The sequence below is a fragment of the Mustelus asterias genome, unplaced genomic scaffold (genome assembly GCF_964213995.1).
Source record: "Mustelus asterias unplaced genomic scaffold, sMusAst1.hap1.1 HAP1_SCAFFOLD_2653, whole genome shotgun sequence".
In the NCBI taxonomy this organism is placed as follows: domain Eukaryota; kingdom Metazoa; phylum Chordata; class Chondrichthyes; order Carcharhiniformes; family Triakidae; genus Mustelus; species Mustelus asterias.
In genome coordinates, this window is record NW_027592598.1 from 21,151 (window position 1) to 45,000 (window position 23,850).

Sequence of the window (23,850 nt, forward strand, 5' to 3'; positions counted from 1 at the left end):
TCATCCTTCATAACAATTCCAGGACTATTGTTTGAGGTTATTTGCTCCATGTTTTGTTTTCAGGAGTCTAATTGTGTCATTTCCATTTTGTGCAAAATAAATACATTAGTGTTTTGTATTCAAATCTTTTATTGTAAACATACACAATTTTTATTGAAATAATTGGACCATTGAGAAAGCATCAAAGAGTTCACGTGAAAACTACCACTTTGTGAGAATACCTTCTACATTTGTGAAAAAGAAAACCGTTCCAAACGTTCCGGCTACCTATTTTTAATTTCCATGACTCTGCCACTTAAACCCTGGTGTATTTACTGCCTGTTCAAGTCACCTGATCCAAACGGGATTCATCCTTGGCAACCTGCAGGAGCTGGGGTGGAAGTTGCAGAGGTGTTGACCACAATCTTTCAATTTTTCTTGGATATGGGAGTAGTATCAGATTGGAAGTGTTGCACCTCTAATTAAAGAATGAAGCTCTCCAGTCAGCTGAAGGTAAATGGTATTCTTAGACTATAATCAAGACAAAATTAATTGTCATTTGGAAAAGTACAGGCTGATAAATGAAAGTAACAATGGATTTGTTCAAGGCAAATAGCGGTGAATGGTTTTTATTCCGAAAGAGTGGATGATGCTCCTTGGGTGTCGCTTTGGTGATCGCGGCTTCTTTTCATATGTTTTAATGATCTGGAATTGGGTATAGATGCAAATTTGAAAATATGTAGAATTCTAATGCAGTGAACAGTGAGGAATATAGTATGAATTCAGAGGACACATTCTGGTGACATGGACAGACAGATATTGCATGAAATTTAGTGCAGAAAATTGAAGTGATGCATTATGGTTGGGAAAAATGAGGAAAGGCAGTGCTAAATGGTACAGAAACATAATGATCTACAAGTGTACGTACATAAATGTTTGAAGATGGCCGAATGGGTGCTTGACTTCTTTTGTAGAACCATCAGGTACAAAAGCAAGCAAATTCTGCTAAAACTTTATGAAACACTGATTAGGCCTCTAGCAGGAAAATGGTGTAAAATACTGGGCACCGCACTTTGCGATGGAAGTCGAGATTTTGATCAAATAGATTTTCAAATTCGAATACCCAACCGTCAAGCTTTTGGCTCTCCTATTTGCTATTACATTCCTGCATTTACAGATCTGCAAAGTCACATCTTTGATGCCCTATTTTTATTAATCTGTCTTACCGGAATCATTCTCCAGTATATCCGTCACCTTGCTGCTTAAGACCAAAAAATGCAGATTTGAGCCATGCACGGTCACAGTTGGTTTAACCATCCATTGTCAGATCTGGTTGGCCCACAGAAGACACTATCGGGTCCTGCTCACTATTCGGATATCGAGCTGGGATGTGAAGGTATTCCCAGCTTTGCTTCACTACAAGCGACTGATTTTTAAAACGCACCCCCCCCCCCCAATCCTTCTCTCCACCAACAAGTGCCAGGTGCTCATGGATCTTTTTGATCCGAATATTGAGTGTCTGTTTCACTGCCTCTGCTTCCTTTAGATAAAAGCAAATTAATGCGGATGCTAGAATCTGGAACAGTTAGCTCAACTCCACAGATGCTGTCAGACCTGCTGAGAGTTATTTTCTGTTCTTGCCTCTGTTTGCTTCCCTTCTACTCATCCTCCAGGTCAATCTTGTACTGTTTTGAATTGTCCTAGCCCTGACCTTCCATCTTTTTCTATTTCTACCCCATCTCTTGCCATGCTATGTCCAAGCTCATCTCGTTCATGTGACTCACCACCTGCCTCCTTGACCCTATTCCACCTAAACCGCTGACTGCCCAACTTTCCCATTTCGTAGCCAGGTCAGCTAATATCAGATTCCTCTCATTAGATGCTGTCCTCCCAATCAAAACTACCATCTTCACTGCTCTCCTTTAATGCCCTCTTCATTCCTCTGTCTTTGCTAACTACTAGGCCACTGTCAGTTTAACTTTTCTCAAAAGTCTTTGAATGCCCATATTTTTCTCACCATTCCGCACTTGAATCCCCCCAAGCAGGTATTCTCCTTGCCACAGTAATGAAATGGCCTTCATCAAAATCATAGATTGTACTGGTGGGATACTGCTCGTCTGAAACTGTCTAACAAGGTTGACCAAGTCATCCTTGTTTTTAAAAAAAAAAGGGCAATGTCACACCATTAAGTGGGTGTACAATGGTGAGCCGGACAGCCAGATGCCATTTTCGTGAAGCTAACGGCAGAGTTTGAACACCTAAACTTTGAACTTGCATCTTGACCACACACCTGCCCCTCTCCTGAAGCTGCTATGCCATTTACTTGTAAAGAAAATGCGCACAATTAGCACTGTTATTTTGATAGCAAATTCTGGCCCATTATCTTTGTGTAGACCTGCTGTTAACGGACCATCCTCTACATTAATATCAAATTCTTAAACTTCAGTATCAGCTGACTGAGACATGCCATGGTTTGCTAGCTTCTGGTTTGTTCTTTTTCCTTTTGATGTTCTGAAATGGCTGAATCATATTAAAGTATAGTTGCATGTATGTTGGCAGCTTTACAATGCTGGATCCAATTAACTTCATAAGTATTGGAGCTGTTGAACCATGACACACCATAGGAAAGATTTTACAATCTTGCTTATCAATAACAACCTGTATTTATAAAGCGTAAAACATCCCAAAGTGCTTCACGGGAGCATTTTAAAACACATGACACGAATGCACAATGAGATATTGGGTCAGATGACCAAAATCTTGGTCTAAGAGGAAGGTGAGATAGAGAGCTGGGAAGGTGCAGAGAGGGAATTCCAGAGCTTAGGACCTAGGCTAATGAAGGCATGGACAGTAATGGTGAAGCAGTGCAGCTCATTGTATTATTTTGTTCCTGTGAAGTGCATGAGATGTTTTATTACATTAAAGGCACTATATAAATATGTTATCAAAGAGCTAGATTTTAAGTATCTTGGAGGAAGAGAGACAGAGGCTCAGGGTCCATGCAGCTGAAGGCACGGCTACCAGTGACTGATTAAAATCAGGGATGTGCAAGAGGCCAGATGTGGCGGGGTGCAGCGATTGCAGAGGTTTGTAAGGATGGAATAGATGAACAGAAATGAAGGGAATCGAGGATTTGAGAACGATAAAAATTTAAAAATTGCTGGACTGGATGCCAACATGGGGCAGCGAGCACAGCGGTACTGTGTACATAGGAATTGGTGCAAGATAAGATATGGGCAACGGAATTTTGGATGAGCTGAAGTTTATAAATGATGGAAGACGGGAGGCTAGTAAAGCGAACATTGGAATGGTCCAGTTTAGAGCTAATAAACAGCCAGGAAGATTTTGGCAGCAGTTGAACTGCAGGATATTATGATCTCAGGAGAGACTAGTCCTGTTTTTACTTTTTGTTTAGTAAATCTGAAAACAAGATATTTACTTAAAGCCAAAAATAAACCAAAAGAATTTTGCGATTTTAAAAACAAAATCAAAGACTATGAATATTGATCACATTCAGTCTTAAATAGTTATGTTAACGATTAAAAGTACAATGAACATCATGACTTGCACTCTAAACTGAACTTCATAACTCATTTCTTTCACTTCTTTGACTTGTACATCCTGAATTCAACTCCGATTCTTATCAGAAATTAGAAGATTAACCACTTGGTCTGATGAGATGAGTTGAATTTCTCGGGCCTTCTAATTACTTTTGACAAGGTTGTCCCTTAATCGCCTCCATTCATCCTACAGTTGTAGATTCCCTGTTCAACACCGGCATTGCTAGTGTCTTAAGCATGGCCGCTGCAGATCAAAACTCTTCCTGTTCCAGTGTTCTGGAGTCTTTTATCTAAGAACGCCAGCTCAGCTCCGCTATCCCAGAAGTCTGATTCGCTGTGAGTCAAGTCCTTCGGTTTTCAAATAATTTTAGCCAACACACAATTTCGGCTGAATCCTGCTTGAAAGAGACATTCCCTGCAGCCAGCTTGTTCTAAATGTAACCTAAAATTGCTCAAACAATCCCACACACATTTATTCCCCCCTTTCATTAACCTCTTGTTGATCCTTCTCCCCTATTATTTGTCTCCCAGGCAGCAAATTGCTTCTTGCACACAATCATCTTTCAGAGAAGCCCAGTTCTTAAAGACCATCACCCCTACATAAAATGTAAGTTTCCCCCCAAAAGCACATGGGCCATCACGCATCCATTCTCAAAAGCCTTACTGAAGTAAGGATTTTTGCACGGCTGTTTAAAATACGACATATTTTACATTAGCAGCTCTCATTGCTGAGAATATCCAAAATAATCTAAAACCACAAGATGTAAGAGCAGAAGTAGGTAATTTGGCCCATTGTGTCTGCTGTGCTATTTAATGAGATCATACTGCTCTGATGTGATAATCCTCAATTCCACTTTGCCACCTTATCCCCATTACCCTTGATTCCCTTTATTGATTAAAAATCTATCTCCGCTTTGAACATATTTAACGACTCAGCCTTCACAGTCCTCTGTGGTAAAGAGTTCCACAGATTCACTACTCTCTGAAGAAATTCCTCCTCATCTGTCTTAAATGGTCGCCCCCTGACCATGAGATTATACCTTCTGGTCCTAGCCTCTCCCACAGGGGAAACAGCCTCTCAACATTTACCCTGTTGAGCCTCCTGAGCATCTTGTATGTCTCAATAAAGTCGTCTCTTTTTTTCTAAACTCTAGTTTCGGTAAGACTTCCCTATTTTTATACTGCATTCCCTTTGAAATAAAGGCCAACATTCCATTTGTTTTCCTTTTGACCTTTTTCCATTCATTTGTGGGACATGGGCGTCGCTGGCTGGCCAGCATTTAATGCCCATCCCTAGTTGCCCTTGAGAAGGTGGTGGTGAGCTGCCGCCTTGAATTGCTCCAGTTCATGTTCACTGGGTTGACCCACAATGCCGTGAGGGAGGAAATTCCAGGATTTTTGACCCAGCGACTGCAAAGGAATGGCGATATATTTCCAAGTCTGGATGGTGAGTGGCTTGGAGGGAAACTTGCAGGTGGTGGTGTTCCCATGTATCTGCTGCCCTTGTCCTTCTAGATGGAAGAGGTCGTGGATTCGGAAGGTGCTGTCTAAGGACCTTTGATGAATTTCTGCAGGGGAATACCTGCTGAACTTGCATTCTAGTCTTTTGAAAGGACCCTGAAATCCCTCTGTGCCTCAGCTTTCTGCAGTCTTTCTCCATTTAAATAATATTCAGCTCCTCCATTCTTCCTACCAAAGTGCATAATTCACATTTTCCTACATTACATTCCATCTTCCAAGTTTTTGCCCACTCACTTAACCTGTCTGTATCGCTCTATAGACGCTGTGTCAACCTCACCACTTCCCTTCCCACCTATTTTTGTCATCTGCCAACTTGCGAGAGTATATTCACTTGTCCAAGTTATTAATGCATATTGTAAATAATTGTGGTCCCAACACTGCTCCCTGTGACACTCCACTAGTTAGCACCTCAAAAAAATCCTAATTTTGTCAGTCATGTTTTCCCCTTAATGAAGCCATGCTGACTCTGCTTGATTATATTACATATCTCTAAATGCTTTGCTATTATATTGTTTTATAATGGACTTTAACATTTTCCCAATGACAGACGTTAACTGGCCTATAGTTACCTTTTTTTTTTGTCTCCCTCCTTTTTGAATTATGTTGGCAGTTTTCCAGACCCCTGTGGCTTTTCCAGAATTTAAGGATTCTTGGAAGATTATTGCCAGCGTCTCCACTATTTCGGTAGCTGCTTCCTTTAATATCCTAGGATGTAATCCATTGGGCCCAGAGGACTTATTGGCCTTTATCCCCATTAGTTTTCTTTGTGCTTTTTCTCTGGTGATAGTTATATATATTTCATTTTGTGTTGGAAACCAGAACAAAGAACTACACAGCACAGGAACAGGCCCTTTGGCCCTCCAAGCCCGCGCCGCTCCCTGGTCCAAAATGGACCAATCTTTTGTATCCCTCCATTCCCACTCCGTTCATGTGGCTCTCTAGATAAGTCTTAAACGTTCCCAGTGTGTCCGCCTCCACCACCTTGCCTGGCAGCGCATTCCAGGCCCCCACCACCCTCTGTGTAAAATACGTCCTTCTGACCCTCTGTGTAAAATACGTCCTTCTGATATCCGTGTTAAACCTCTCTCTCTCTCTCTCTCTCTCTCTCTCTCTCTCTCTCTCTCTCTCTCTCTCTCTCTCCTCCCCCCCACCTTGAACCTATGACCCCTCGTGAACGTCACCACTGACCGGGGAAAAAGCTTCCCACCGTTCACCCTATCTATGCCTTTCAAAATTTTATACACCTCTATTAGGTCACCCCTCATCCTCCGTCTTTCCAGTGAGAACAACCCCAGTTTACCCAATCTCTCCTCATAACTAAGCCCTTCCATACCAGGCAACATCCTGGTAAACCTCCTCTGCACTCTCTCTAAAGCCTCCACGTCCTTCTGATAGTGTGGCGACCAGAACTGGGCGCAGTATTCCAAATGTGGCCTAACCAAGTCCAAGTGTTCTTGAGCATTTTACAGTCTGCCTTGGAACTTGGACAAATGGTCTAAGAGAGTAATTTTCTCTTCTTGATCCAGACATTGTTCCTTAATAAATTTAAGTGGTCCTCTTGGTGTCCACAGACTACAAAGGGACTGAAACCTCTTGATGCAAAAGTGTCATGAATGTGCCTAGTAACAAGAACACTAAGAATGTAACAAAACTAACAGGTAGAAGTCACCAGCATTACAAAAGGCATTTCATGGGACGTGAGTCTCCCAGTAATGAGATTAGCAGGCTTTAGACAGACCAGAAGAATACATCGTCATGCTAATAGAAAACACCTTTAGTGAGAAGATTGAACCATTAAGGGGAGGAATGTATTTTCTTTAGTCACAGAAGCTGAGGGGCAGGAGGCAGATTGCACCCAGTAGCCTAGAAGCCAGTTCTAGCGAGCAGACAAGAAGCAAGAGTGCAGAAACCTTTGTGGAGGCAGTTAAAAACCATATATTCGCTCACACAGAGACCTTTCCCAGAATAAATCCTTAATCACGTACAGTGTCGTAATTAAAAGCTGGCCTTTACTTGTAGATCTATTTAAGTGGATGTTGTTTTGGAAGAGGGAAGTCCTGAAAGAGAGTTCAGATCTCTTACTTTGTATCAGAAAGAGTAATTTATACATAAGATGGGCAGGTGTGTTTAGTAGTTCCTATATGTAACTGTTTTTGATCATTATAGTCCATTTCGTGTATGTGTCTTTTCTTTATTGTAAATAAATAGTCTTTAATAAGTCTTATACCATGACTGGGCTGTTTACTTTCTCACTGGGTTGCCCATGTGACACCTCACAACATTCCAATAAACAAAATCATACGCCACCATGAACCGGTGTTCCAAATTGTGCTGTTTGTCCCCTCATCTTAAATTAACATGTATGTCTCCCCTTGATGGTTCGGTCACCTAACGAAGGTGTTTCCTGTTAGCATGATGATGTATTCATCTGGTTTGTCTAAAGCCTGCTAATCTCGTTGCTGAGAAACTCATGTCCTATGAAATGCCTTTTGCATTGCTAGTGGCTTCGACCTGTTAGTTTTGTTACATTCTTGGTATTGCTTGTTACTAGGCACATACATGACAAGTAGATGCAGCAATAAAAATGAAATTCCCCATCCTAGTCCTCTGGATTCAAGGCTTTGATCACAGTCTTTAAGGTTTGATGGCATCTTTCTGATGCCCATTACGACCACTGTGGGTGACATGCAGTTGATTGAAGTTGTTTTATTTCTAAACTGCACATAGTTTCCTGGAATATTCATGACATAAAATTTGACCCTTGATCAGATTAAACCTCTGGGCAATCCATTCCTCATGAAAAACTGAATTAACCCTTCAATTATTATCCTCGCTGTAACCTTTCTTTCGGGAATGGCCTCTGGGAACCTCCTAGATGACTACATGATTGTTAAAATATACTAATACCTACTTTTAGGTAAGGGTGCCACACAATTCACTGGACTGCTATGAAAAGGTTTATCAAAAATGGGTATAGGGATCAAGGGAGCTTTATTGGCAGCTGGGGTTTTCCAACCATTTGACATGTTAAAGTAAAGTTTACTTAGTCACAAGTAAGGCTTACATTAGCACTGCAATGAAGTTGGTGTGAAATTTCCCTAGTCGCCACACTCCAGCGCCTGTTTGGTCAATGCACCGAACCAGAACGTCTTTCGGACTGTGGGAGGAAACCGGAGCACCCGGAGGAAATCCATGCAGACACGGGGAGAACGTACAAATTTCACACAGACAGTGACCCAAGCCAGGAATTGAACCCAGGTCCCTGGCACTGTGAGGCAACAGTGCTAGGTGCTGTGAGGCAACAATGCTAACCACTGTGCCAGCATGTCGCCCATAAGAATCACTAAAGGGAGAACCTGGATTTGAACCACTGACCTGGTGATCTGCAGTCAAATGCTCTTTCACTGAGCTACACCCCTTCATGATGATATGTCTTTCAGAACTCGACCACATCACTCTGCAATCCTGGCCAGTAAAAATGCTTTGTAACTCCAACATGAGTCTGTCTTATTCCTAAATGACCTGTCATCAGGATCTCATCATCTTAAGAGTTCCCTGCGATAACCAGGAGAGACAAGAATTTGATGGACTACGATCCATTCTATATCTGTTGCTCTTTGAGGAGATTTCCATTTTCTCATCAATATATTAATAACATTCCAGAACCTTTCCTGATTCTTCCTCCAAATGCACTATCTGAGATATCTATGCTGGACTTCAGTTGAAGAAGATTGACTAAATAAGTCAGCCATATTCTTTTCACGGTTTTTATCCTCAACATCCTCCCAAGAAGTCCTGGCTAATTGAACACTGGAATCATTCTCCTTACTTTATCCTGCCTCACCTTATGAGACGCCTCATTATCACCCAATGTGGGAATAATCCAGGAAGTTCCCTCTGGAAAATTCAAGTTTCTTTCATTTCAACAGGTTCTTCTGAAACTCTTGGAGTTGTTTATGCCGTTTCACCTGCCAAATAATTTCCCGATAAAAAAATCTACCCCTTCAATCAGCAAACTGGAAACAGCTCCTGGAGTAACAACTCTGTGTTTTAAGTCACTTTAATCACTTTCTAAACAGAAACCAGTTTATCTGGTCTATGAATACTGCCCCTATCAGTACTTTTACTTTCACCAGACTATCTGGAATAACAATTTTATCAGCAAGCAGCAATGGCTTGTGTTGTCGAGAGGAGTCAGGCAAATGTCTCTTAGAAGCAAATCTTTATAACCTTAAGTAACCTGACTCACTTCATCAATATACAAGAAAAAGTCTTCCTGACTACCATGAACAAGTACATCCACTGTAGTAAGTTTTGAAGGAACACTACACAACTGTACAATCGCTTTGGTGTGTTTTTTCTGAAGCCTCCATAGATATCCTATGATTGCAACTGGTTTTCCTTTAAATGCCAACAATTCTCTTTTACATGCCCTGGCTTACCACAATCAAAACATATGGATATCTTTACATCACCTTATCTACAACATTACCCAGGACATCACTGCTCCTCAGAGTAGTGTCCTAGGCCTAATCATCTTTAGCTGCTTCATCAATGATACTCCTGCCATCATAAGGCCAGAAGTGAGAATGTTCGCTTGATCATTGCACAATGTTCACAACTCTTAAGTTACTGAGGCAGTCCATGTCCAAATGCAACAAGACCTGGACAATATGCAGGCTGTAGCAAATAACATTTATGCCACAGAAGAACTAGGCGATTACCATTTCCAACAAGAGAGAATCTGACCATCGCCCCTTGACATCAGTGGTATTACTATCACTGAATCCCCTACTATTAACATGCTGGAGGTTACCATTGACTAGGAACTGAACTAGCTGTATAAATACTGTGGCTGCAAGAATAAGTAAGAAGCTAGGAATCCTGTGGTGAGTAACTCGCCTCATGACTCCCCAAAACCTGTCCACCATCTGTAAGGCGCAAGTCAGGCATGTGATGAAATTTTCCTCACTTGCCTGGATGAGTGTAGCTCCAACAACACTAAAACTTGATACCATCCAGGACAAAGCAGCCCACTTGATTGGTGCCCCTTCCACAAACATTCACACCCTGAATGACTGACGCACAGTAGCAACAGTGTGTACCATCTACAAGATACACTGCAGGAACTCACAAAGGCTCCATAGACAGCACCTTCCAAACTCACCGCCAGTAGCATCTGGAAGGATCAAGTCAGCAGATACCTGGGAACATCGCCACCTGCAAGTTCCCCTCCAAAGCACTTCGACCAGATTTGGAAATACGTTGCCATTCCTTCACTGTCACTCGATCAGAATCCTGTAACTCCCTCCCTAACAGCACTGTGGGTATACCTACAGCACATGGGCTGCATAGGTTCAAAATGGCAGCTCACCACCACCTTCTCGAGGGTCTTCAAGAATGGGTAACAAATACTGGCCTATCCAGCGATACCCACATCTTATGAATAAATAATTATCAGCCTTATTAATTATGATCGCCTTAATCTTCCCCTTAAAGCCAGAATCTTTTCCAAATTTACAATTCCTTGTGGCTTCTTAAATGGAAATTTAATGCTTCCTGACTATCCATATGGAATTTCATATTCATCGGTTAAACCTGGAGCTTCCCTTATTTTAAAAACATTCCAGTCCTCCAAGTGAACTTAGCTACTGTAACGCTGTTTCTAAATTCTTCCAGGATCATCGCGCTCTCATATTTTCAATTGTCTAATTTCACTGAACAGTGCCACCGGTCCCATATCATCTCTTTTTTGCATGTTCTACAAATGTCTGGTTTGTATCTTTTTGACAGTCCAAAATATTAATAAATATTAATTAATCTCAGGTATGTTTTATACACAGAGGGTGGTGGGTGTCTGGAACTTGCTGCTGGGGGCGTTAGTGGAAGCAGACATGTTAGTGACTTTAAGGGGCGTCTTGACAAATACATGTATAGGATGGGAATAGAGGGATATGGTCCCTGGAAGGGTAGAGGGTTTTAGTTCAGTCAGATAGCATGGTCGGTGCAGGCTTGGAGAGCAGAAGGGCCTGTTCCTGTGCTGTAATTTTCTTTGTTCTTTGATATGCCTCGGGAACCAGCTCACATGCCTTAAGTACCACATTTCTAATTGTCTCTCAATCTGAAGATAATGGTGCGGGGGGCTTGAGTATTGCTGAAAAGAAACGTTCTATCAGAGCTTTTTGTCTTGCATTCGTCAAGATAGTTTGCAATAAATTACCGACAGCAACAGAGCAGCAACAATTTATACTGCATGGGAATAGAGTGCTGATTGGTTGGTAAGTGGATTCTGGTGGAGTCATTGCCATGGAGACTACTGCACGGAACAATTAACTGCCCAGCTTTGTTCAAATTCAAACTGGGCAGGCCGAGTGATCAAGAAAATGCCCCATGGAATGACTGTTCCAAGATTTTATTTAATTGGAAATGTGCAATGTGTAGACATGTTCCTTTTGTCTGGAAAGGATAGAGCCCTGTATGTGAATATATGTAGCTTCGGGCATGCATGAAAGTGAGCCACACCATGAGCCTGAATTGATGGTCTTAAACAGATTAATAATTTTTCATTGAAATTCTTAACACAGATTGTTTAGCAGGTGTTGTCCAATCACAGAATCACATTTCATGTTGGACTTCATGTTTTGAGTTTTGCAAGCACAGGCTGATAAGATACAGTCAGTACTTTGCCTCTTGTGCATAGCTGAACAGTCTCAGGGCAATGCCTTGATCAATTGAGAGTTGACCTTCCTGATTTAAAAATTTGAATTTTACCAAAGTTGGGTATTTAACTGTTCCATGCTGTATTCTCCATGGCAACACCCACCAATCACCATTTGCCAACCAAGCACACTCTTCTCAGGCAGCATAAAATGTTGTACTGCTATTACTGTTGGAAAATTCTTGTGAGCTGTTTGGATGAGTGCAAGATGAAAAGCTTTGACGTTATGTCTCATTTTTTATCAATAATCTAAAATAGTTGAATAGTTTTCTACCAAAACATTTTGCAGCATCAAAGTCAATGTTTCCCGAGCCACTGTAACTGCAGCAATCTTTTCAAATGAGGTAAAATATCTTTCATCTCCATCATCAGTGTTACGCATTAGGCAAATATCTTTTGCAAAGTCAAAACTTGGAGTTGGATTTGAACTAATGTCCAAACCACCACTTCTTCATTCATCAAGTAAGCAAAGCCACTCTTTGTTTCAGATCGTATTGTCTGACTTATTTATCTCCTTGAAGCTCCCCGTCTCTGAACAGCAGAGAAAAGAGACAATTTCAAGTACAGTATTTAAGTTTTAATTTTCATTTGCTCTGCTCTTTCTTTCTCTTTTTCCTCTGAAGTTTATTTTTTCATTTCCTTTTCCTCTTTCCTGAGTTTGTGTTTTCTCTTCTTTTTTTTCTCACTTTCGATTAGGGTTTTTGTTTTTTTCCAATGCTTCCCAATTTAAACTGCTTCATCTGCAACTGAATCTTAGCTAACTCGAGCTGTGATTTTTCTGTGTTAACAATAGCTTTACATTCCAGATGATGTATCACATTACTATTTTAACCCCTGCTTTTATCTCTCATTTCAACTTTACTCATTCTATTCACCTTACCTTTGGTAATTGTTGCAACTCACTCAGAGATAGGTTGAGAGAATTGGTGGAAAGGTTGAGAACTGGGGGCACAGATTTAAGGTAATTGGCAAAAGCACACAAAATGACACAAGAAGAAGATCACTTAGCCAATGGTTAGGATCTGGAACGCACTAAAGAGTGTGGTGAGGGGCCGATTCAGCTGAAGCATTCAAGGGAGAGTTGGATTGTTATGAGAAAAGGAAGAATGTGCAGGGCTATGGGGAGACTGTGGAGGCATGGAACAGGCTGAAACGTCTATCAGAGAGCCAATGCAGATGGACCAAATGACCACCTCATATGCTGGAACTATTCTCGGTGGTTCTGTTCTATGATTCTGCATTGGAAGCTCAGCTCAAGGTTAAATAGGATGTCGAGATTACAAATTCTCTGCTTCAAACTTGGGCAGTGGCCAAGGAGGGGATGGACTCGATGGCTAGGGAATTGGGTTTTTGGAAGGGACAGCTTCCCAATATTTTGTTGCAAGAAATTTCTTCTTGTCCAATATTAGATATTGGACATGCAACATGACACATTGCAGGACAAGAATCGATCATACAGGGACTCCAGAGGTGACCATGCAGGAACAGGAAGAAAATGGTGGTTGTATGACTGGATTAGTGATCTAAAAACCTGACACTCGAGGGATTTGGGTGTCCGAGTGCATGAATCAGATGCAGAAAAAATAGAATGAAAAGTAGGGAGTTTATGCTTCAGTTGTACAAGGCATTGGCGAGACCACTTGGCCACATTATTTAAGGAAGGATGTAAATGCATTGGAAGCAGCTCAGAGAAGGTTTACTCGGGGACATAGATTTAAGGTGGTGGAGAAAAGTTTAGAGACGTGCGCGAGGTAAGTTTTTTTTTACACAGAGGGTGGTGAATGTCTGGAACGCGCTGCCTGGGGAGGTGGTGGGAGCAGGTACATAGAACAGTACAGCACAGTACAGGCCCTTTGGCCCTTGATGTTGTGCCGAGCTTTGTCTGAAACCAAGATCAAGCTATCCCACTCCCTATCATTCTGGTATGCTCCAAATGCCTATCCAATAACCGCTTGAAAGTTCCTAAAGTGTCCGACTCCACTATCACAGCAGGCAGTCCATTCCACACCCCAACCACTCTCTGAGTAAAGAACCTACGTCGGACATCCCTCCTATATCTCCCACCATGAACCTTATAGTTATGCCCCCTAGTAACAGCTACATTCACCCGAGGAAATAGTCTCTGAACGTCCATTCTATCTATCCCCCTCATCATCTTATAAACCTCTATTAAGTCGCCTCTCATCCTCCTCCGCTCCAAAGAGAAAAGCCCTAGCTCCCTCAACCTTTCCTCATAAGACCTACCCTCCAAACCAGGCAGCATCCTGGTAAATCTCCTCTGCACTCTCTCCAATGCTTGCACATCCTCCTTATAGTGAGGTAATCATAGAAACCCTACAGTACAGAAAGAGGCCATTCAGCCCATCGAGTCTGCACCGACCACAATCCCACCCAGGCCCTACCCCCATATCCCTACATATTTTACCCGCTAATCCCTCTGATCTACGCATCCCAGGACACTAAGGGGCAATTTTAGCATGGCCAATCAACCTAACCCGCACATCCTTGGACTGTGGGAGGAAACCGGAGCACCCGGAGGAAACCCACGCAGATACGAGGAGAATGTGCAAACTCCACACAGACAGTGACCCAAACCGGGAATCGACCCCAGGTCCCTGGAGCTGTGAAGCAGCAGTGCTAACCACTGTGCTACCGTGCCACTCATATGGTGGCCAGGTGACCAGAACTGCACACAATATTCCAAATGTGGTCTCACCAAGGTCCTGTACAGTTGCAGCATAACCCCACGGCTCTTAAACTCCAACCCCCTGTTAATAAATGCTAACTCACTATAGGCCTTCTTCACGGCTCTATCCACTTGATTGGCAACTTTCAGAGATCTGTGGATATGAACCCCAAGATCTCTCTGTTCCTCCACATTCCTCAGAACCCTGCCGTTGACCCTGTAATCCGCATTCAAATTTGTCCTACCAAAATGAATCACCTCGCACTTATCAGTGTTAAAATCCATCTGCCATATTTCGGCCCAGCTCTGCATCCTATCAATGTCTCTTTGCAGCCTACAACAGCCCTCCACCTCATCCACTACTCCACCAATCTTGGTGTCATTAGCAAATTTACTGACCCACCCTTCAGCCCCCTCCTCCAAGTCATTGATAAAAATCACAAATAGCAGAGGACCAAGCACTGATCCCTGTGGTACACCGCTGGTAACTGGTCTCCAGTCTGAAAATTTTCCATCCACCACCACCCTCTGTCTTCTATGAGATAGCGTAAGAAGTTTAACAACACCAGGTTAAAGTCCAACAGGTTTATTTGGTAGCAAAAGCCACGCAAGCTTTCGGAGCTGCAAGTCCCTTCTTCAGGTGAGTGGGAATTCTGTTCACAAACAGAGCATATAAAGACACAAACTCAATTTACATGAATAATGGTTGGAATGCGAATACTTACAACTAATCAAGTCTTTAAGAAACAAACAACGTGAGTGGAGAGAGCATCAAGACAGGCTAAAAAGATGTGTATTGTCTCCAGACAAGACAGCCAGTGAAACTCTGCAGGTCCACGCAACTGTGGGAGTTACAAATAGTGTGACATGAACCCAATATCCCGGTTGAGGCCGTCCTCGTGTGTGCGGAACTTGGTTATCAGTTTCTGCTCAGCGACTCTGCGCCGTCGTGTGTCGCGAAGGCCGCCTTGGAGAACGCTTACCCGAATATCAGAGGCCAAATGCCCGTGACCGCTGAAGTGCTCCCCAACAGGAAGAGAACAGTCTTGCCTGGTGATTGTCGAGCGGTGTTCATTCATCCGTTGTCGCAGCGTCTGCATAGTTTCCCCAATGTACCATGCCTCGGGACATCCTTTCTTGCAGCGTATTAGGTAGACAACGTTGGCCGAGTTGCAAGAGTATGTACCATGTACCTGGTAGATGGTGTTCTCACGTGTGTCTTTATATGCTCTGTTTGTGAACAGAATTCCCACTCACCTGAAGAAGGGGCTTGCAGCTCCGAAAGCTTGTGTGGCTTTTGCTACCAAATAAACCTGTTGGACTTTAACCTGGTGTTGTTAAACTTCTTACTGTGTTTACCCCAGTCCAACGCCGGCATCTCCACTTCTATGAGATAGCCAGTTACTTATCCAATCTGCCAAACTTCCCTCTATCCCACACCTCCTTCCTTTCTTCATGAGCCGACCATGGGGACCTTATCAAACGCTTTACTAAAATCCATGTATACGACATCAACTGCCCTACCTTCATCTACACACTTAGTTACCTCCTCAAAGAATTCAATCAAATTTGTGAGGCAAGACTTACCCCTCACGAATCCGTGCTGACTATTATGATGAAATGTTGAACCGGCTCGGCTTGTGTCGACTGGAGTTTAGAAGCGCAAGAGGTGACTTGATTGAAACATATGATCCTGAGGAGTATTGACAGGGTGGATGTGGAGAGGATGTTTCCTCTTGTTGGAAAATCCAGAATTAGGAGTCACTGTTTAAAAATAAGGGGTTGCCTCTTTAAAACAGATGAGAAATTTTCTCTGAGCGTCGAGTCTCTGGAACTCTGTCTCAAAGGATAGTGGAAACAGAGTCTTTGAATATTTTTAAAGGCAAAGGTAAATAGATTCTTGCTAAGAGGTGAAAGGTTATTGGGTGTAGGTAGGAATATGAATTTAAAGTTAGAATCAGATTGGCCTATTGAATGGTGGGGTAGACAGGGCACTAGTGGCCTTTTGCTGCTGCTAATTCAGATACCTGTGTGACTGAATGATCCTGACACAGGAATTTAAATCCCATCATGCCAATTAGGGAAATTAAATTCAGTTAATTATTCTGTGATAAAAAGCTAGCCTTAATAATGATGTGTATAAAGGGGTGGGTGTGGGGTGGTGTGGGAAGTGTAAATGTATAGGAGGGAGTGTGTATGTGAGGGGGTATGGAATGGTGTGTGTGTCGGGGTGGTGATGTGGGTGTCAGGGTGAGCGTGCAAAGGAGCGGGGGGTGGTGTGTGACGGACTGGGATATTTGGGGTGTGGAGGAGTAGGGTGTATGTGAAGGTGTGGAGATGTTTGTGTAGGAGTGGAGGGGGGAGGTGCTTCTGTAGGAGCAGAGGGGTTGGTGCAGAGGAGTGGCGATGTGTGTGTGTGGGAGCGAGACTGGGTGTGGAGGAGAGTAGGGGGTCTGTGTGGGTGTAGGAGGGAGTTGCGTGTTTGAGTGGTGGGAGGGTGTGTGTGGGCTGAGGTTCTGTGTAGGAGTGGATACAGGTTGTGTGAAGGACTGTGTGGGTTGTGTCGGACTGTTGGATGCAGTGGGTAAGGAGGAACTGAGGTTGATGATGGCATTTCCTATTTGTCCGTAAGCACCATGTAATTGACAAATATTAAACATTAGGAAATTGTGATATTTTTTAAATGGGCCATTTTACATACAAATCTCATGATGTGGAGTTGCCGGCATTGGACTGAGGTAGGCACAGTAAGTATTCTCACAACACCAGGACAAAGTCTAACAGGTTTATTTGGTAGCACGAGCTTTCAGAGCGCTGGTCCTTCATCACCTGATGAAGGAGCAGTGCTCCGAAAGCTCGTGCTACCAAATAAACCTGTTGGACTTTAACCTGGTGTTGTGAGAATACTTACTATGCATACAAATCTCAGTTACATAAATATTTAATCCTTTTACTATAGAATCTTTCTGAAGATGGATTCAAATGGGTGAAAAGGGCAGTCAGTGTTTGATGAGACTGGGGATGAACATTGAAGCTGACCGGCTGCTGGGTTTTACCATTCGGTATCAGAGTAAATTTCATCCATGGTTAATAAGATCAATTGAAGTAGAATACTGCAGGTGCTGAAAAGCTGAAATTAAAAACAGAAAATGCTGGAAATATTCAGCTGGTTATGCCAGCATCTGTGGAGAAAAAATGAGTTCAGGCCTGTGACCTTTCATAAGAAGTGGGAATTCTAATTGGAGAGAAGAGCAGAACCTCTTCAAGGAAGGGATTTCCCAGAAATTCCGCACTTCTCTCCAAGATTTCCCACTTCTGACAAAGGATCACAGACCTAAAAAGTTAACTTTCTCCCCAGATGCAGCATAACCTGCCCAGTACTAACAGCATCTTCTGTTTTTAACTTGTGAAGCATCAAAAGAAATGGCTTGAACTTGGGACATACATTGGAATCTTGCAGTTCTTTGTTGAGGGCTGCCCACTCTGCTTAGCCTTTTGTTCCAAGGTGTTTTGGACAACATGTTGAACAGTTGTAGCTCTGCTCAGGTTTGCTGACATTGTGTTGCTTTTTTCAGCAGATTGAGCTGTTTCTCTATGCCTGATGTAAACATGTGAAGGCAATAAATGGCTTGCTGAGGCTGTTGCTGATGAGATTCCTCAGGGCTTCAGGCATGGAGTCAAAGACTGAGGATCCTCCAGTCTGGGGAGCACCATCCGAACAGGATCAGCCACCTGCCCAGGTTAGTGGAGCCTTTCTGATCTTTTCTCACTGAGATGAGAATCACTTTCTCTGTGTGGAACTCCAATCTCTGATCTGCTGCTGAGACAGATTATTCTGCTCTATAATTAGTGCCCACCCCGAAGAGAAGCACTTTGGGCATTCGGAGTGCTGAGTGAAAATGTGGGCAACGTGCGGAAGAGAGAACTGAGAGGCAGGAAAGATGAGAGCTGGAGTAAGGAAAGAAAGAAATTCAAAAGTTCAATACACCACTTGTTTTTCTTTTTTAAAGTTTATTCATTAGTCACAAGTTAGGCTTACATTAACACTGCAATGAAGTTACTGTGAAATTCCCCGAGTTGCCACACTCTGACGCCTGTTCGGGTCAATGCACCTAACCAGCACGTCTTCCAGACTGTGGGAGGAAACCGGAGCACCCGGAGGAAACCCACACAGACATGGGGAGAACGTGCAAACTCCACACACACTGATTCAAGCCGGGAATCAATCCTGGGACCCTGGCACTGTGAGGCAGCAGTGCCCCCACCCGCCTGCCCCCCCCCCCCCCCCCCCCCCCCCCACTGACTGCCGGCCGTAACATAGTTCATTGTGAACTGTAAAAATGTAATTGGAGAAAGGTGCTGACACATTTCTGTGACTGACTTCAATAAAAACTCAGTCTTCTCCCTCTGGTTGTAAGTGTGCAATATAAAAGAAGTTTGAGCAAGTCTAATGATCGTGACCCCAGAGTGAAGCACACTCTTAATTTGGACTAATCGACAATCTCAGTCAGGCTCCAGATTGCCCCGATTATTGTGGTTTTGATGCAGTCAGCATGGAGTTTTGACACATTGAATGGAGTATGGACAAACCTGGAGTCTCTAAAAGAAGCAAAATAAATATATATTGCCTTAATGCAACAACTCTCCCTTTTAACCGCCTGGGGGTTTTGTTGGGGACAGCACTTGTCTTCTGTTTTAGGGCGCCAATGAGGAATTGATTTGGATTTGAGTTGTAAGAGTGAGTAGGTTGAGCTGTGTGCTGATCTGAGGTTTCTCTGATTGTTTCTGGTGCCACACGTGTCCTTGACCAGTTGTGTTCCTCCCCTAGGTACATTTTGTTCCGGAGAGCAATACAGTTGCTCAGATTGTCTACACAGATGAACAGGATCGACCGTCGCAGCAAGTGGTTTACACAGCAGACGGAACATCTTACACATCTGTGGATGGGGCGGAACACACCCTGGTGTACATCCACCAAACCGATGGGGCGCAGGTAAGTGGCCATTTCACTCACTGGGGTTGAACCGTTGTGCTTCTGAAAGTTCATTTTTTTTGCTGGGCCTTTGAAGGGAGACTAATTAGTCGGGCAGCAAGGTCGGTGCAGGCTTGGAGGTCCGAAGGGCCTGTTCCTGTGCTGTGATTTTCTTTCTTTCTTCTAATTCAAGCCACCATTTCTAACAAGGCACAAATAGATGTGATTTAATTTCTATTCTGGAGATGTGGTTACAGGGTGACTGAGGCTGGGAATTGAATAACTGGAGATCTGAAATAAAAACAGAATGCTGGATAGACTCAACCAGACTTGCAGCATCTGTGGAGAGAAACAGAGTTCACTTTTTGGATATATCTATACAAGGGTCATTTAGGTCACAAATGTTAAGTCTGTTTCTCTCTAAAGACTCTGCCAGACCTGCATTTTCTGTGTTAATTATAACTGAATATTTACGGCTATTCTTCATTTAAGAAGGATAAGCAAAAAGGAAAAAGAGGTGGGGTAATGCTGTTAATGAGGGATGAGATCGGTACATTAGTGAAGGGTCAAGATGTAGAATCTGGGTGGAGCTAAGAAACAGTTAGAGGCAACATTGGTGGACTATGTTTATAGGCCACCAAAATGTCACAGTGAAGTTGGGTACAGTGTAAGTCAGGAAATTAGAGCTATGTATAATATGGGTAATACAATAGTAAAAGGTGACTTTAATTTACATATAGACCAATAAACCTAATTAGCACTGAATTCCTGGAGAGTGTAGGAGATGGGTTTTTGCGGAAGTATTTTAAAGACTCACATGGAATTGGGTTATTTTAGAATTAATTGTGAATTATTGTAGAATTTAATATTCTGTAATGAGAAAGGGCTATTAATAACCTTCCTGTCAAGGAGTCTTTAGGAATTAGTGACCATAATATGTTAGAATTTTACATTAAGCTTGAAAGTGTGTTGTTTTATTCTGAAAATAGGCTCTTAAATCCGAACCAAGGAAGTAAAGAGGATATGAGAGGCAAGTTGGCTGTGGTGGATTGGGAAAATACATAAGATATATTGGTAGACAAGCAGTGGCCAGTATTTAAAGAAGTACGACATGGTCTGCAACAAAGGTAGATTCCTCTAAGACACAAATACACAACAGGAAAGAAGAATCAACCATGGCTAACAAAAGGAGTTAAAGATTGCATTAAATCAAAGAAGTGGCTTGCCAGCAAAGCTCGAGGATTGGGAACAATTTAGAATCCAGCAAAGGAGGACCAAAAAACTTAGAAAAGAGAATATGAGTGCCAGTTAGTGAGAAACATGAAGGCGGACTATAAAAGATTCTTTATGGATGTGAAAAGAAAAAGATTTGTCACAACAAATGTGTGGTCCATAACTGCTGGAGACAAGAGATTTTAGGCTGGAAAACAAGGAAAAGGTGGTGAAATGAAACAGTTCCTTTCTGTTTGTCTTCATGGAGCAAGACGCAGCAAAACAAGGGAACCAAGGGACTTGTGAAAAAAAGGAACTGAAATAAATTAGTATTAATAAAGAGGTAGTCCTCAAAAAAATGGATTGAAGGCTGGGGGTTTTCTTTGTTCTTTGTTCTTTTAAGATGAGGTACACTCCACAGTGTTGAAGAAGGTGGCTGTCAAGATAGCAGATGCACTGGTGACAATCTTTCAAAATTCTGAAAACGTTCCTGCAAAGTAGAGAGAGGGTGGTGAATCTTTGAAATTCTCGACCCCAGTGGGCTGTGGAAGCTCAATCATTGAGCATGTTCAAGACAGAAATCGATAAATACCAATGACATCGAGGGACATGGGGATAGTGGGGAAAAATGATCAGCCATGGTCTGCTTCTATGCCGAGTAGGCTTGATGGGCCAAATGGCCTACTTCTGTTCCTATGTTCCTGAGCCATGTTCCTGGGGTTGTTGGGGGGTAGTAGTGGGTAAGGAAGCACTTTGCACCCTAATGAGTGATTGTCCCATATACCTTCACATACCATCCAGCTAGAACATAGAGAACATAGAAAAGCTACAGCACAAACAGGCCCTTCGGCCCACAAGTTGCGCCGAACATGTCCCTACCTACTAGGCTTGCCGATAACGCTCTATCTTACTAACTTCCATGAACTTATCCAAAAGTCTCTTAAAAGACCCTATCGAATCCGCCTCCACCACCACTACCGGCAGCCGATTCCACACACCCACCACCCTCTGAGTGAAAAACTTACCCCTAACATCTCCTCTGTACCTACTCCCCAGCACCCTAAACCTGTGACCTCTTGGGGCAACCATTTCAGCCCTGGGTAAAAGCCTCTGAGAATCCACTCTATCAATACCCCTCAACATCTTATTCATCTCTATCAGGTCACCTCTCATCCTTCGCCTCTCCAAGGAGAAAAGACCTAGCTCTCTCAACCTATCCTCATAAGGCATGCCACCTAATCCAGGCAACATCCTTGTAAATTTCCTCTGCACCCTTTCTATGGCTTCCACATCCTTTCTGTAATGAGGCGACCAGAACTGGGCACAGTACTCCAGGTGGGGTCTGACCAGGGTCCTATACAGCTGCAGCATTATCTCCCGATTTCGAAACTCAATTCCTCTATTGATGAAGGACAGTATTCCATACGTCTTCTTAACCACAGCCTCCACCTGCGACGCTGCTTTGAGCGTCCTATGAACCCGGACCCCAAGATCCTTTTGATCCTCCACACTGCCAAGCGTCTTACCCTTAATATTATATTCTTACATCCTATTCGACCTGCCAAAATGAACCACCACACACTTATCTGGGTTGAAGTCCATCTGCCACTTCTCCGCCCCGCCTTGCATCTTATCTATGTCTTGTTGCAACTGCTGACATCCCTCTACACTATGCACAATACCTCCAACCTTTGTGTCATCAGCAAACTTGCCAACCCATCCTTCCACTTCCTCATCCAGGTCATTTATAAAAATCACAAAGAGCAAGGGTCCCAGAACCGATCCCTGGGGCACTCCACTGGTGACCGACCTCCATGCTGAAAAAGACCCATCTACAACCACTCTTTGCCTTCTGTGGGCAAGCCAGTTCTGAATCCACAAAGCAACGTCCCCTTGTATCCCATGCCTCTTCACTTTCTCAATAAGCCTTGCATGGGGCACCTTATCAAACGCCTTGCTGAAATCCATATACACTACATCTACCGCTCTTCCCTCGTCTATGTGTCTAGTTACGTCTTCAAAAAATTCAATTAGGCTCGTAAGGCATGATCTGCCTTGGACAAAGCCGTGCTGGCTATTTCTGATCATACTATTCCTCTCCAGATGTTCATAAATCCTGCCTCTCAGGATCTCCTCCATCAACTTACCAACGACTGAGGTTAGACTCACTGGTCTATAATTTCCTGGGCTATCTCTTCTCCCTTTCTTGAATAACGGAACCACATCCGCAATCCTCCGGAACCTCTCCTGTCTCCATTGACGACGCAAAGATCATCGCCAGAGGATCACTAATCTCTTCCCTCGCCTCCCACAGTAACCTGGGGTACATCACATCCGGTCCCGGCGATTTATCTAACTTGATGCTTTTCAAAAGCTCCAACACATCCTCTTTCCTAATGTCCACATGCTAAATCTTCTCAGTCCACTGCAAGTCTGCACTGCAACTACCAAGATCCTTTTCCACTGTGAATACTGAAGCAAAGTATTCATTGAGTACCTCTGCCATTTCTACCGGTTCTATACAGACTTTCCCACCGTCACATTTGATAGGTCCTACTCCTTCACATCTTATCCTCTTGCTCTTAACATACATGTTGAATGCCTTGGGGTTTTCCTTTATCCTGTCTGCCAAGGCCTTCTCATGACCCCTTCTTGCTCTTCTAATTTCCCTCTTATATACTCTTTGAGATTTCTAACATTACCTAGCTCCCTGAACCTTTTGTAGGCTTTTCTTTTCTTCTTGACTAAATTCGTTACAGCTTTCGTGCACCATGGTTCCTGTGACCTACCATAACTCCCCTGTCTCATTGGAACGTTGCTGTGTAGAGCTCCAGACAAATTTTCCTTGAAAATTTGCCACATTTCTTCTGTACATTTCTCTGAGAAAACCTCCTTCCAATTTATGCCTCTAATTTCCTGCCTAATAGCCGCATAATTGCCCTTACTCCAAATAAACACTTTCCTAGCTTGACTGATCCTATCTCTCTCCAATGCTAATGTAAAGGAGATAGAGTTATGATCACTATCCCCAAAATGCTCTCCCACCGAGAGATCTGACACCTGCCCAGGTTCGTTCCCGAATACCAAATCAAGTACAGCCTCTCCTCTTGTAGGTTTATCCACATACTGTGTCAGGAAGCCCTCCTGAACACACCTAACAAACTCCTCCCCATCTAAACCCCTTACCCTAGGGATATTCCAA

At 43.1% G+C, this 23,850-nt stretch overlaps 1 protein-coding gene across 1 annotated transcript in view; it reads left to right on the forward strand.

Moving 5' to 3' along the window:
• Positions 1–23,850, forward strand: part of LOC144489900 (PR domain zinc finger protein 10-like) — a gene marked incomplete at its 3' end in the record, with an annotated part of 45,213 nt that overhangs the window by 18,829 nt on the left and 2,534 nt on the right. The window contains exons 3-4 of the mRNA XM_078207733.1: positions 18,040–18,204; positions 19,293–19,457. Coding sequence (XP_078063859.1) covers positions 18,112–18,204; positions 19,293–19,457 — 258 coding nt within the window. The remainder of the gene's footprint in view (positions 1–18,039; positions 18,205–19,292; positions 19,458–23,850) is intronic.